Source organism: Pezoporus flaviventris, unplaced genomic scaffold (genome assembly GCF_033815535.1).
Source record: "Pezoporus flaviventris isolate CSIRO_AGI_PZ_B2104156 unplaced genomic scaffold, CSIRO_AGI_Pfla_v1 ptg000036l, whole genome shotgun sequence".
NCBI classification, from domain to species: Eukaryota; Metazoa; Chordata; class Aves; order Psittaciformes; family Psittacidae; genus Pezoporus; species Pezoporus flaviventris.
The window spans coordinates 27,583,318-27,598,767 of record NW_026892584.1 but is presented as its reverse complement, the minus strand read 5'-3'; the positions used below and the strand labels follow the sequence as shown (position 1 = coordinate 27,598,767).

The window sequence follows — 15,450 nt, the reverse complement described above, 5'->3', positions numbered from 1 at the left end:
TTTTAAAAGAAATTTAGCCTTCAAATTTTTTATAAATTAACTTAGCATTGCATCTTACCCTGAAACAGTTGCTTAATTGCACCTCCTGGACTGGTGATTTTGAAACCCTTTGTGTGTTGGTGTCATGGTTTAAGCCCAGCTGGCAACCCAGAACCATGCAGCTGCTTGCTCACTCCCCCACTTCCTCCCCCAGCTCCTGGAGAGGTGGGGAGAAGAATCAAAAGAATGTAACTCCCATGGGTTGAGATAAGAACAGTCCAGTAACTAAGGTATAACACAAAGCCACTACTGCTACCACCAATAATAATAATGATAAGGGAAATAATAAGGGAAGAGAATACAACTGCTCACCACCCGCTGACTGATACCCAGCCCGACCGAGCGGTGATCTAACCCTTCCGGGTAGCTGCCCACAGTTTATATACTGGGCATGACATGCTGTGGTATGGAATACCCCTTTGGCTAGTTTAGGTCAGGTCTCCTGTCTCTGCTTCCTCCCACTTCCTCTCTTCTGTGGCAGCATGAGACTCAGAAAAGTCCTTGGTCAGAGTAAACATTACTGAGCAGCAACTAAAAACGTCAGTGTTATCAGCACTGTTCCCAGGCCAAAAGTCAAAACGACAGCACTGCTGAACCCAGGACAGAAGGAGAAAAACGGCTGCTACTGCTGAACCCAGGACAGTATCCACAACTTATTCGATATTATTCACATCATGCTCAGATCCCACATTTTTCAATATACCATCACTCTTGTCTCATATATATATACATCCACACAGAGAGAGAGATCATTCCTTAGTGCATGGACCAATCCCTGTAAAGCTGCTGAGTTCATCTGGTCCATGATGTCGGTCTCTATCTCTCTTGTAACAGTCTTTCAGAGCAGGAGAGGCCGTGTGCAGTGTTGGATCATTGCCTGCTGATGATACCACAAAACTCATCTGGTTTCATCAAAGTTCATTCTTTGTTTGGATGATAGTCAGGGGGAAGTCGGGGCCAGTCACTGGTGACCTGAAGACATCTAGTTGATGAGCTATAAGAGTGCTATATAGCAGGCAACAGCATACAATTGAGTTCATTGGCTGTTTTACCCTAAAATCAAATCCCCTTGAGGTACACATTGGACTTCCCCGTCTTCCCACATTACCCACCAAGTATATCCAGGTCCCTGAGCAAAAGCAATCCCACGAGTGGGTTTGCCTTTACGTGAAGCAGGAATAACCCAGACTGTCTTCCCCAGCAAGTTCTTCATGTGCACCGCAAGAACTTTATCCCGTTCTACAGTATGTGAAAGTTCTGACTGGGCTGGGCCATCCCTGTTGGCAGATTCTCTGGTGTTGACCAACCAGGAGGCTTTTGGTAAATGTGTATCCCAATGTTTGAAAGTCCCACCACCCATTGCTCTCAGTGTAGTTTTTAACAGCACATTGTATGGTTCGATTTTCCCAGAGGCTGGTGCATGGTAGGGGATGTGATATACCCACTCAATGCTGTGCTCTTTGGCCCAAGTGTCTGTAAGGGTGTTCTGGAAATGAGTCCCATTGTCTGACTCAGTTCTCTCTGGGGTGCTGGGTGCCACAAAATCTGTTTCTCAAAGCCCAGGGTAGTGTTCTGGGCCGTGGCATGGGGCACAGCGTATGTTTCCAGCCACCTGGTGGTTGCTTCCACCATGGTAAGCACATGACGCTTGCTTTGGCAGGTTGTTGGCAGTGTGATATAATCAATCTGCCAGGCCTCCCCATATTTGTACACTTCAGCCATCATCCTCCATACCTAAGAGGCTTTAACCATTTGGCTTGTTTAATTGCAGCACATGTTTCACACTCATGAATAACCTGGGCAATAGTGTCCATTGTTAAGTCCACCCCTCGATCACGGGCCCATCTATATGATGCATCTCTGCCCTGATGGCCTGAAGTGTCATGGGCCCACCGGGCCAAAAATAATTCACCTTTATGTTGCCAATCTAAGCCCATCTGAGCCACTTCAATCTTAGCCACTTTATCCACTTGTTGGTTGTTCTGGTATTCCTCAGTGGCCCGACTCTTGGGTACATGGGCATCTACATGACGTACCTTCACCACCAGGTTCTGCACCCGGGCAGCAATATCTTTGCACAGTGCAGCAGCCCAGATGGGTTTACCTCTGCGTTGCCAGTTGCTCTGCTTCCATTGCTTCAACCACCCCCACAGGGCATTTGCCACCATCCATGAGTCAGTATAGAGATAAAGTACTGGCCACTCTTCTCATTCAGCAATGTCGAGGGCCAGCTGGATGGCCTTCACCTTGGCAAACTGGCTCGATTTACCCTCTCCTTCAGCAGTTTCTGCAACTTGTCGTCCAGGACTCCGTACAGCTGCCTTCCATCTCCGATGCTTTCCCACAATACGGCAAGACCCATCAGTAAACAAGGCCTACTGCTTTTCACTTTCTGACAGTTTATTATATGGTGGGGTCTCTTCAGCACGCACCACCTCCTCCTCTGGTGACATTCTGAAATCTTTGCCCTCTGGCCAGTCCATGATGACTTCTAGAATGCCTGGATGACTGGGATTTTCTGTTCAAGCTCATTATGTAATTAGTGCAGCCCACTTACTCCATGTAGCATCGGTTGCGTGATGTGTAGAGGAGACCCTGCCTTTGAACATCCAGCCCTGCACGGGCAACCGGGGTGCCAGGAGGAGCTGTGCTCAGTGCCAATCACTTCCGAAGCAGCTCGAACCCCTTCATAGGCTGCCAGTATCTCTTTCTCAGTTGGGGTATAGCTGGCCTCAGATCCTCTGTATTCCTGACTCCAAAAGCCGAGGGGTCAACCTCGAGTCTCCCCTGGAGCTTTCTGCCAGAGGCTCCAGGTAGGACCGTTCTCCCCAGCTGCAGTGTACAGTACATTTTTTACATCTGGCCTGGTCCGGACTGGTCCAAGGGCTACTGCATGAACTATCTTGTGTTTAATTTGCTCAAAGGCTTGTTGTTGCTCAGGGCCCCATTTAAAATCACTTTTCTCCTGGGTCACATGATAGAGAGGGCTTACAATCAAACTGTAATTTGGGATGTGCATTCTCCAGAACCCTACAGCACCCAAGAAAGCTTGCATTTCTTCCTTTTTAGTTGGTGGAGACATTGCTGTTATCTTGTTGATCACGTCTGTGGGGATCTGGTGACGTCCATCTTGCCATTTTATTACCAAAAATACAATCTCCCATGCAGGTCCCTTGACCTTACTCTGTTTTATGGCAAAACCGGCTTTCAGCAGGATTTGGATTATTTTCCTCCCTTTCTCAAAAACTTCTTCCTCTGTATCGCCCCACACGATAACATCATCAGTGTATTGCAGGTGTTCTGAAGAATGCACATCCCAAATTACAGTTTGATTGTAAGCCCTTTCTATCATGTGACACGAAAGAAAACTGCACCAGCTACTAAGGAGAAAAATGACTGCTGCCGCTGAACCCAGGACAGTTGGTCATAACTTGCAGTGAAGAGATGCTTGCTTGTATTCTGGTTTTGTTTTGTACATAGTATATCTGGATGGAGCTAGTAGGACATGCTAATGAGTATTGTGTAAGAATGAAAAATAGGAAATCCCACTTAAAAAGTTTTGGTGTTAAAAGAAATTTCAGCCTAGTGTACATCCCCCAAATTGCATTTCTAGCACTTAAGTTGGAATAGGTGTTTCCAATATTGGACAAATAAAAAGTGATCATGTGAGGTCTAGAACATACAGTACTTTTATCCTCACGCTTTGCTGCTTTACGCTTTGTTTGCCTACAAATGAATTGATGAGAGCACATTGCATTGTATCTAATGTGAGAGACAGGTTTATTTTAGTGCAGGGGAGGGGAGTGGTAGTGTGGTGCTCCGTTACTTTGTTTTGAAACAGTTTAAAGTAATTTTCAAACTTTAATCTCTCAAGCTGCTGTCTAGCAGCCTGATCCTCTTTTGGTGAGGGAATACAGATACTAGTGTGCAGAAAAGGCTCAAAACTTGAACTTTTTTTTTCCTTATTAATACATAAAATCAGAGCCTGCAGTTCAGAAAAGCAGCAGATCGGAGACCTGCAGTTACCCTAGGGTAGGCTGTGGCAGACTTGTGACCTTTGTGTAGAAAGTAATATTTTTTTAATATTTAAATTCTAGAGAGCCAACTTGATAATTAGTATTTTCTTAAATACCAAGCAAAAGAGTTAGCTTTACCTTTTTGAAATAATTCATAATTGCTTAAGTGAAAAGTTCAGAGCAAAAGCAGCAGCAGTATCTGTGTAGCTGAACAGTGTGTGACAGCCTGCTTTGTGAGTGAAACAAATTTATGTGATGCAGGGAATTATTTCATAAAAGGCTGAATTAACTTGTCCAGAAAGTTGTGGAATTGAAGTATCTAAGTTTTCTGTAGTGTGTTTCTGAAGGTGGTGGCAGTTAAAAACATATTGTAAACTTAGGTCCAAAATACAGTATTACAAACAGGCATTGGGAAAAAAACACCTTCAGTTTTTGTGTGGTTTTTAGGGCAGTTTATTTCAGTAGAGCAACTCCTGCCTTAAATTGTCACTTAATACTATAATCTTAGTCTGTGCATCAGAACTAGGAAACAAAAGTGACCAAACTAATTTCAGGTCTTTTCAACAACTCTCTGGGACTGTCTCTGATGGTAGGTAAATTCCTTAGCATTACTAGAGCTTTGCATTGAAATAAATGATTCCAGGAAAACCTAATATTCACTAACAGTTGGAACACAACAAGGGTGAAAAGGGAAATAGTCTATTGGGTTTTGGCTTTGTTCAAAATATATCCAGCTGGGCTTTTCCCTGGAAACCAGTGTTGTGTAGCACATCCTCTCCAAAGCATTATCAGTGTGTTCTTGGCATGGATAAGCAGCGAGATTAACAATTCTCAATTACCCTGGAATCAATTTATGCATCCCCAATTTATTGTAACGTCTGGTCATATAGTGCAATTAAATCTGCAAAATGCTTGTAGGATTTTATAGGCAGGATGAAAATCACTTTTACCTTTATTCCAGTGTGATTTGCAAGTCGATTACAATGTATGTTTTGTATATGGGAGCAGCTGTGTAAATGGGGCTGGTAATTCTCTAGCGTATCTCTTCATGCTCAGTAGCTTGCCCAGTTAGAACATGTTCCTAGCATCTGTGGTTTTCAAACACTCACTCATAAGAATCCAGCTGTAGGAGTATTTTGGGACAGTGAACTTTACTCTTTTGCTCAATGTTGTCTTAGCATCTGTACAGCTCATCAGAGGCCTCTTGATGGTATAGGCGCTACCCACAGTTATTGCTCCACTTTTTTTTCTTTTTTTTTTTTTTTACTCATGTAACAGTGAGACAGAACTAGTCTTTCTGCTTCCTTTAGAAGCCTGGAATTTGTTGCAGTTGTCTACTCCTGATTTCCATTCAGTAAGTTTTGTATTATCAGGGAACGTTATGCAAATTGCAGATAAGCCTGGCTGGTGCTCATGGCACCATTTGTTAGCTTAGGTGCAACACTGTGGGAAATTGGCTCTAAAAGCAGGATAATCACTGAATTTACATGTCAGTGTGCCCCAAGCTAATGGTTACAAAGCTGTCATTATAACCTTCACTTGTTGTAGTATTAATTTACCATATCTTGAAATCTTGGGTTCCCAAATCACCTGTGCTAAGGTACTGCACCCTAAGGGAGAATTTTATTCTTTCCTTTTTTCACTCTTTCTTGAAGTTGCTATGCCTTTCAGGCTTCTGGGAGACTGTGAGTACTTAGGTTTCTTCATCAGGCCTCATTTTTCTAATAGGGGATATGTTCTGGCTTAAATCAATAGGAATGAAGCTGTTTATGGTTTCTTAGCTTCACGTTCATATGAATTCAAACGAAAGAACATGCTGGTTTTGCTCCCTCCTTTTGAAGCTGTATAACCTTTGCAGTTGTTTGACCATGCTTAACTCTGAAGATTGCTCAAAGAATCAACTCGCTCATAGAATGTTTTTCCTCCAAATGAAGCTGTTCCATCTCAGGCTTGATATTCTTAGTCTGTTATGACTAGAAATATTGGATCTGAAATGGGATGATAACTTGATGGAAAAATAACAATAAACACTGAAGGTCATTTAAAGGTGACAATGTTCACTTCCAGCAATAGGGCACTGTTGCAGCACAGCACTGTGGCTGCATGTGCCAAAAATTTGAAATGGATTTTGTCCCACTTCCCTTCCCAAATGTTTTTTCTTGGTTCAGAGATTGAAAATGTTTAATTTCCCTTTTGGGTGTAGTGTCCTCTCTACTCTCCATATGAAATGCCACATTGTAGAAAGATGGGGAAAAACAACCAACCAAAGAACAGCCAGCCCCCAGGCCAGTCAGACAAACCATCTGGTCCTGGAAGCCATTTCCAAAAGAGGACTCTCAGACTGAGTGTCAGTAGCAGTGTATAAAGCATAATATCCTTTCCACTTCTCTTTGTGTTCTCAGATGCATGGGTTATGAGAACCCCTTGGTAGGGCAAAGATTACTGAGGAAATGGACAATCCAATTTTGATTTATGCCAGGAGAACAGTTCTTGCTTGTCCTACTCCGAGGAATTCTCTCCTAAGAGCTAGCTGAGGGTGGTTTATTAGGGGTGGGTAGGATGGACAACAGAGGGATTGTCATTAAGCTGATACATCACTGAGAGCCCTTTGCTATAATTTTACAGCTTGGTACTCCCAAAAACTAAGGCTAGTGTCCTGTATTAGACTTTACTTCCCTTACCCATAATTTGTTCCTTGAATTCTTGTTGACTTTAAAGACACTTTGTTTGCTTATCATAATCTACTTGGTTCAGAGAACTTCTCTGCTTCACAGTTAAATAACTAAACTCAGTTATACTTTTGGCTTGTAAGGTCATACTTGCATTATGTATCTCTGTGATGTCAGCTTGTTGTGGGTCATTGTCTTTATCTCATCAGCTGAGCTTGTTACTCTTCCTGCTTTGTCAGCTTGTGTTTCAAAAGAAAATGTACTATCTGATAAGTAATCTGAGGAGAGATTGGATTGTATCGGCCCAGGCGTAATGAGTTGGTACAACGACTCATTTCCAGCCTCTGCTCCTAACCAAGAGCCTTGTCTAAAATCTTAGTTGTTTCCTGGGTCACATAGTTTGTGTGCTTGAATAACTACTGCAAAGCTGAAATCTCACACAGAGGTGATCAGGAAGAGTTGAAAATGCTTTAAAAGGATCTCAGCAGGTTATAATTAAACATAAATTTGACTTGATGATCTTAAAGCTCTTTTGAAACCTATTGATTCTGTAACAAGTACAGGTCCCTAAAGTGTTGATCTTCTAATGTGCCAGTTTGTTTTTTGATCTTCTCACTTCCCCCAGCCCTTTACAAATAATTAGCAGAAGGTTTCAGACACTTGAAAATAATTATTTTGATTTTGTGTCATGAGTTAGGATCTTCTTAGTGTATTGCTACAGGTACTTACATGTGTCACCGCTTTGTAACACAGTACAGTAGCTATGCAACTTTTCACGTGTATGAAGGAAGTTCTTGAATACACTTGTCAGTACTGACATGTTTTTCTCCATTGTACAAGTGAACAGTTTGTTAGTGATTCAGCCTTGAAATCCACTTTCTGCCTGGATCAACATGAGACGCTGAAGTTGAGAAAGTAGAGCTGAGTAGCTACTTCAGAAAACCAATTATTTTTTAGTGGATTACAGCTTTGTATCAGCTGACCTACTGCCCTTGTTAACATCTCTTGACAAAGAGCCTTCAGAGAAGACCTGGCACATTTGAAATAATGCAAAGCTATACTTAAGTAGGAACATGGAAGAAATAGTTGCCCTTCTATGCATCTTGGCTCATAGGAATCTTGTTTCCACTCTCTGTCCTTGCTTAGTAAAGACATATTTGTGATTCCCTGGAGGAGTGATCACTAGCTAAATATAATTTGTTTTCCGTCATTGAAATAATGGAAATTAATATTTTTGTGCCTTTTTGGCATGTCATTATGCACAGGCAAATCAGAAGAAGGCTTATGTGCAACTGTGCCTGCTTAAAAGTTGGCACTGTTGGGCTCCATCTCTCCTGTGCAGCTGCTGGTAGGAGGATGCAAAGAGACCTAGATGGTTCCTTTACTCCAAACTGAAAAAAACAAAGTTGTCAAATCATTAAAATAGGAAAGTAAAGAAAAAGTATTCTTCCTGTAGTTAAATATTGTAACTAAAGAGCTTGTCAGTGCTCATTTGTTTGAGTTGTTAGTAAAAAGTTGGCATAAATGCCCCTAGTTTTGCTTCAGTGGTACAACTGTCAGGCACTGTAACACTTGATCAGACAGATATTCTGTCTTGCTTATTCTGTCAACAAAAATAAAATGCCCCTCACCATGTTTGTGTTTCTTTTGTGAAAAACAGGAAGAAACTCTATGCTGGCTCTTTGTCATAAATTCTACCTTTTGCTTGTGTAGATTATTAAAAAGGCTTCCCCCCACCCCCTAATAGTAGCAAATAAATCATGCATTCTTATCACAACTGAATGTCAAACTTCCTTTTAATTGCATAGTAATAAGGAAATCTCATGACTTTGGAGCATTTTAAGTAGGCCAGAAAAAATGTTCTTAAATGTTCAGATGTCCTTGTTGTCGCAGTTAGTTTGGCATTCCTGTGTGTTATCCATTCAAGGCAGTTAGTCACTTTTCCTGAAAAACGTTGGAAGGGAAGCTAGATTTCAGGAAATATTCAGAGAAATCCCGTGGGATTTAAGTGCTGATAAGCTGTGCAGAAGAGGGGCGCTGTAATGTAGCTTACTAGCTTGGATTCAGAGCAAGAAATTGTGTAAAGCTGTAATGATAATCTCTATAATAATGCTAGTGATGCTATATTAAATGTGTTTCTTATGAACAGTATAAAATATGGAAGACTACCGCAGTTTTCAAATTATTTGTATATTCAGTTGAGCAGTGCATGCTGTTTGGTGCCAGAAAGCAATTGCATGTTCCCTTGCTTTGCTTAACTTTGAAGGCTGAATACAAATCTCTTGTAAAGATGATATGCCCATCCATTTCACAAAGGGGTTATTGTATGTTTGAGAGATGTTCTGCTCACCTACCAAGACAGCCAAGATATTTCAAGTCCAAGGTTTTAGCACTTCTTCTCCTATATGTTGGAATTCTTTGAGGCTTTCTAAATTGGAGCATGACTGAATGACATGATTATTTTTTCTACTTGTAGCTGAGAGCTTTAAGATTCTATGAGCTACTTAAGTTATATACAGAAAAATATGTGCTATTGAGGAAATTTTGGGGATATAGTAGATTTGCACATTGGAAAAGTTTGGAAATCACACCTAACATGGATTTTGCACAAGCAGATGAATTTTCAGGTTTCCTGCCATCTCACTTTCAAATAATTTTGCACTGGCACAGATTTCCAAGATTAAAACACCTTGGGTGGAATTGGTTTCAGGGCTTGTGATGAAAAACTCTGACTTTTCCTGGAGTTTTCTCCCACCCCCCCGTTTTTTTTCCCCTGTAAATTACACCTGACTGACAGAAATAATTTAACCCTTCTTACTCCTACTTTGTTATAATATGTATTTTCATTTTTATGTGTTTCAGGACTTTGTCCCATTGTACCAGGACTTTGAAAATTTCTACACCAGAAACCTCTATATGCGCATTCGGGACAGCTGGAACCGTCCAATCTGCAGTGTGCCAGGGGCCAGAGTGGACATGATGGAGAGAGTTTCCCATGACTACAACTGGACGTTCACGTGAGTCAAAATTGAAGAAAAGGCTTGAAGCAGAGGGCCTGTAAGAGCAAGTTGCAGTCTCTGTGGTTAAAGGAGCAGTGAATCGTGTTTGTTTTAAACTTTCCACTGGCTTGAATCAATGAATTTTGCTCTTCTGAAACACATCTGGCCGCCAAGATGTTTTTTTTGTGTATAATCTTTTGGCTACTTACTAAGGCTCCTGACTGCCCATGTCATGGGCATACACCTGTAATAAAATCAGTACTTTGGTGTGTGATGACCAGAACCCAAGTAGATACTTTGAATTGCACTGTTACTTGTAAATTTGTGTTAATTTAGGATGAGTCCTAACACTTGAAGTAAATATTGCTGCTAGAAACTGAATTTAACTCAATTGCTTTGAATCAGAACTGAAGTAGCCTGTCGAAACCAAATCAGAAATGCACTGACAAGGATTTTTACAAATTGGAAATGACGTATTACAAGTTAGATGTAAAGAGGTTTTCAGCACTGTATTTGGTGAAACTCCTTATGTCTCGACTTGCCTTTCAAGTGCAAAATAATTAGAACTTTTTTCTACTAAACTTCTTCCTTAATCTCCTTGTCACGTACTGTTAGCACAGCAGTGTCAGATGTGTTTCCTTTCTGTGGTTAGAGGATATCCTGCTTGAGGGGGTGCCAAGTTAATTGATACAGAGATCTTACTTTGTTATTGAAAAGTAAGTTGTATGTTTCTGGAATGGAGGGGGTTTGTCAGTTGTTGTTTGAGAAGCCTCAGGCAATTTTCCCCACGATCACAAATTCACCTTTAAGGAAGACTCTTCTGGGAGCTAGTTTGAGACCATAAGATAGGGGAAGCATCTCTTTCACTGATTGTTTCAGTCTGATGAGAGGCAGTACTGAAATAATTTAATCCTTGGTTCTATTGATTTTTAACATTTCAGTGTATGTTCTAGGAAACTGAAATAAGAATCTTCCAGTGTAGAATTTTTTAATCATGAGTGGCCTGACCTGTGGTGTCCTTAAAATACAGGTACACAGGGAGAGTGATAAAGGACATCATTAATATGGGTTCCTACAACTACCTTGGATTTGCACAGAATGCTGGGACTTGCCAAGAAGCAGCAGCTAAAGTTCTGTCCCAGTATGGAGCTGGCGTGTGCAGCACTAGGCAGGAGATGGGTAAGTTGGAGCAGAAAAGGATGTTCCCTGATTGTCTGTAATCTGATTGCAGGTCTTTGAAACATTACTTGTTCCAGCTTTTGAACTCGAGACTAATCAATAAAATGGCTTTTACTTTATTGACTTGCTGGCTTTAGTTTACATGGCACAGCAGCTGGCTCTCTTAAATTTTCTTCCATCCCTGACTCCTCCCGCCCACCTGTATTCTCTTGTGGGCCCTTTATTTAAAGAGCAGTAGGGCTGGTGGAAATTCTTCTTGTAGATTATAGCAACAATGAAAGCTTCTCACTCCTGAGTTTCTCATTTGTTTTATGTGCAGGAAACTTGGACAAACATGAGGAGCTGGAAAAGCTAGTTGCCAGGTTCCTAGGTGTGGAATCTGCAATGGCATATGGAATGGGGTTTGCAACCAACTCCATGAACATTCCTGCTTTAGTTGGCAAGGTATGGCTTAAGTCACTGGCAAAAGCTTATCTAAGAAAGACTCTGCTGGTTGGATTTTTCTAAAAGCTGCTTGTTTGGTTTTGTTTTTCTTCAGTGGCAACCCCTGCAGATACTATCTATGGAAACTGTAGATCACAGTATGAATCTCTAACCTTTACAAAAATCTTTCTGGGAAGTAGCATTGTGGGACCAGTAGCAGTCCAGATCTTGCTCTTTTTCTGGGAGAGAGCCTAGCATGTTAAGGCTTGCTTCCTCAGGCTACTCATTAGTATATGAAATGGTGGCTGATGAACAGACTGATTGGCTGAAGGTATTTTGATGCTCTTGAGACACTAAGAAATGTGTCAGTGAGACACAGAGATAAGATGGATTGCATGTTGGTGCATACAGAATTTATTATCTTTGACAGCTGAAAAATCCTTTCTCTGAAGGACCAAAATCCTAGTAGAAAAACTGTTTGAGAGAAACAAGGTCAGATTTAAAGACTGATGATGTCTATGTGCTCCATAGAGTTATGGAATGGTTTCGGTTTTAAGCGACCTTAAAGATTATCTAGTTTCAACTCCCCTGCCATCAGCAGGGACACCGTCCTCTAGACCAGGTTACTCAAAGCCCTGTCCAACCTGGCCTTGAACACTGCCAGGGATGGGGCAGCTGCAGCTTCTCTGGGCAACGTCTTCCAGGGCCTCACCAGCCTCATAGTGAAGAATGTCTTCCTAATATCTAATCAGAATTTACCCCCTTGCAGTTTAAAGCCATTCCGCATTGTCCTGTAACTACCATGCCCATGTTAAAAGTCCCTCTCCAGCTTTCTTGTCCCCACTTGGTACTTGGAAGGCTGCTATAAGGTCTCCCTGGAACCTTTTCTTCTCCAGGCTGAACAAACCCAACCCTTTCAGCCTGTCTTCATTGGAGAGGTGCTCCAGCCCTCTGATCATCTTTGTGGCCCTCCTCTGGACCCAATCCAACAGCTTCACATCCTTCTAATGTTGGAGGCCCCAGAACTGAACACAGTGCTCCAGGTGGGCTCTCATTAGAGTGGAGTAGAGGGGGAGAATCACTTTCTTCAACCTGCTGGTCATATTTTTTTCTGATGCAACCCAGGATATGGTTTGATTTCTGGGCTGCAATTGCACATTGCCATAAAACAGTACACTAAGCAGCCTGACTGTCCTGCACCTCAGACTATGGGGTTTGTAGCTATTGGAGGATGAAGTGGAGAGAGCTCTTTGTTTATATTTTCTGCAAAGTATGTGTTATCATATGTGTTCTCATAGCTTCTACTTGAGAGCAGAATAGGGTGAGTAAATGATTTTTCCTCTTTTGAAAATGATTCACTGTTAACCTAGGCTACTAGCCTATTGCAACTCTTTGTCCCTGTGTAGTGAATTATTTTCCCTTTATTCCATTTATTTATTTTCCCACTTCCTGTGATCACTTTGTAAATTCTTCAACTTGTGATATGTACAGATTATAAAATTGCTGCCTTGTTCTTCCTGGCAACTTTTCCTGGTGGATCTCTTCTTGACTAGCTGTAGTGTCTTACCACATGCTATTTTATTTGTAACTGAAGCAGCACTGTTTACATATTGCCTTTTTGCATTTGGTCTATTAATTTTCAAATATCAAATGCTTTCCATAATGAAAGGTGTTTGAGTCTGATGCCAGAGAGAAATTCATTGTATGAGGATCACACTTTATGTATTTATTACCTTCTGAGAATACCCTTGAGATGCCTTACTCGGCTCCTTAGTTTTCACATTTGAACTTTTAACAGGTTTTACAGCCATTTGAGAGATTCTGAACTGTAAATACCAAGGCATGTAACATACCTGTTTTCATGCATGTTAACTTGCATGTTTACAAAACTAACTCTTTTCATAGATGGGTACAGCAGCCTATACTATCTTAGTAATGAGCATACTTGGTTTTGGTGCGCTTAAATAGTAAGAAGCTTCTGCCTCATAACACTAGAAGTGCCCTTATATTGGGTTGAATACTCCAAACAGAAAATGCACAATGACAAGAAGAGTTCTTGTCAGAACCACCACTTAGCAGTTCAGAACATTCACTAAATAGTTGGGTTTGTTTTTTTTTTTTTGGGTGCCTGAGGTTGCTTCTCACTGCACTTCTGATTTCTTCTTTGTCTGCAAATAAGGACTTGCATAAATCCTGAGTTCTGGCACCACTCAGTACACAATTGTCTGCATGTGCAGTCTGTTTGGCAATGATTGGTCAGTTCCTTAGTAAAGCCCAGAGACTCCCATGCTTGATGAAACTCTTGGGCTGTCTTTTTTTTTTTTCTTTTTTTTTTGGGGGGGGGGGGGGGGGGGAGGGGGGTTGGTGGTTTTATTTTATTACTTTTTGTCTCTCTGCATGTCCTATATATATTTTCAAATGCAAAGGTGAAAGGTGCTTGGAACATGAATTTTTCTTAAGTTTGTCAAATGTAATGGCATCTGCATTTGGCCAGAAGGAATTTCTTTGACAGTCACTGATAAGATCTAATGCTAATCATTATTTACATCTTATCTGGGTACCTATATTGCAACTTGATTAGTTTAAAACTGAAACCACTGAAATAAAATTACTCACGTATATGTAGTACTGGACCACCTGTTCTGTTTTTGCTCTGTGGAATCCTTGAGCATTTTGTTTATGTTGCTACTGAATCCTCTTTTAATAGCAGCAAATATGACTTGACTATCCTAGGATCCAACTGTACCCCATAATCTGATCAACAGTTGTCAGCAAAGGAATTCAAAAGCTTCATCAACATTACCTAGTTGATCTTTATTCATTATCCCTTGTTAACAGCAGCCTCTGCTGAGCTGATGCTGGAAACAGGTATGGTTGGTGTACACTGAAAGGTGTATTTCAAACTGTTAAAGCATTACTAAAACCAGGTCTTTCTGCACCTGACAGTTTTCAGCAGGAAAGACCAACTGTTGGCAGCTAAGTTGTTGGCTGCCAAGTATGCTGAGTCTGGACCACAGATAATGTGATTTGAGGATTACTATTTCAGGCTTAGACTCTGAAACTTGCCTGTTTTGAAGTAAGTGTCATAAATGTAGTTACTGTAACTAGCTAATAACAGTATTCTGTACTGCCTTTAGCACAGAGCTTTTCAGCATGGCTCTGGACTGACAGAGGCTAGATAATGGATTTAGAGCAATGGAGCTTGAAGGATGTAAGAAAACTAATTTCCATGTATAGTTAGTTTGTGAAATTACACAATTTGTGTATGTGGCACTCTGGTAAAATGTGGCATTCACTTCAGTTTCTGTGTCTGCTCTGTGGAATGAATTGGTAAATCTGATCTTCACTGACATGATTTTCTCTATACCAGTAGTGTGATCTCCAGTTAGTGTTGGCGGTCTTGTCACAAATGTAAGTTTGCTGATAAATGCAACTGAAGTCTTACCATTGTAGTAGCAGCACTCAGTTACATATGATCATCAGTACTGTACTGTATCAGTGGCTTCTTTGATCCTTTTCCCTCTCTCTAGCAGCAGATGATACTAGACTCTTCATCTTAAGTTTTAAATTAATTTTTGTCTAATTCAATGTCCTCTTCTGTTATAGGGGGTGCAAAGTGGCTGCTTAGTGATTTGTTAAATCTCTTTTCTTTACCAAGAGCTCATGATTGTTTTTACAGGAAAGGTCCTTGTAGGCTATTAATGTTTTCCTCTTTTTTAAATCTATCACTCTTTCTACTTCCATGTAAGAATGGTTCTAGTACTGGATTGTTCAGGTTTTGTTAAGGTAGTATTTAACAGCAGTGCCCTCTGACATAGTATACATACTCATTGTCCGCTGTAGTAGCTCCAAAGAGCAAATGCTAGTTGGAAATTTCCGTGCTCCTTATGTCAAAGCCTGTGAAATACAGACGGTAACAGCGTTTTGAGCACTTGAGATTTAGTGCAGTTTCTGGCGAAAACCAGTCTTGAGCTTTCCCGGGATGCAGCATATTTCTAGGTACATTGCAGTTGCAGTGCAAAACTTTCTTTATTGCAGAGAAGATACTCCTATTGTCTGTGACACCTACTTGTGTAACTGTAGGCAGTGCTTTTTACAGTCCTTTCTCGTAAATCTCATTGCAGA

At 41.0% G+C, this 15,450-nt stretch overlaps 1 protein-coding gene across 1 annotated transcript in view; it reads left to right on the top strand.

Annotated features, from left to right (window-relative positions):
* Positions 1–15,450, top strand: part of SPTLC2 (serine palmitoyltransferase long chain base subunit 2) — a 78,981-nt gene that overhangs the window by 14,516 nt on the left and 49,015 nt on the right. Inside the window, exons 3-5 of the mRNA XM_061463684.1 lie at positions 9,587–9,741; positions 10,754–10,902; positions 11,222–11,346. Of these exons, the coding sequence (XP_061319668.1) occupies positions 9,587–9,741; positions 10,754–10,902; positions 11,222–11,346 (429 nt within the window). The remainder of the gene's footprint in view (positions 1–9,586; positions 9,742–10,753; positions 10,903–11,221; positions 11,347–15,450) is intronic.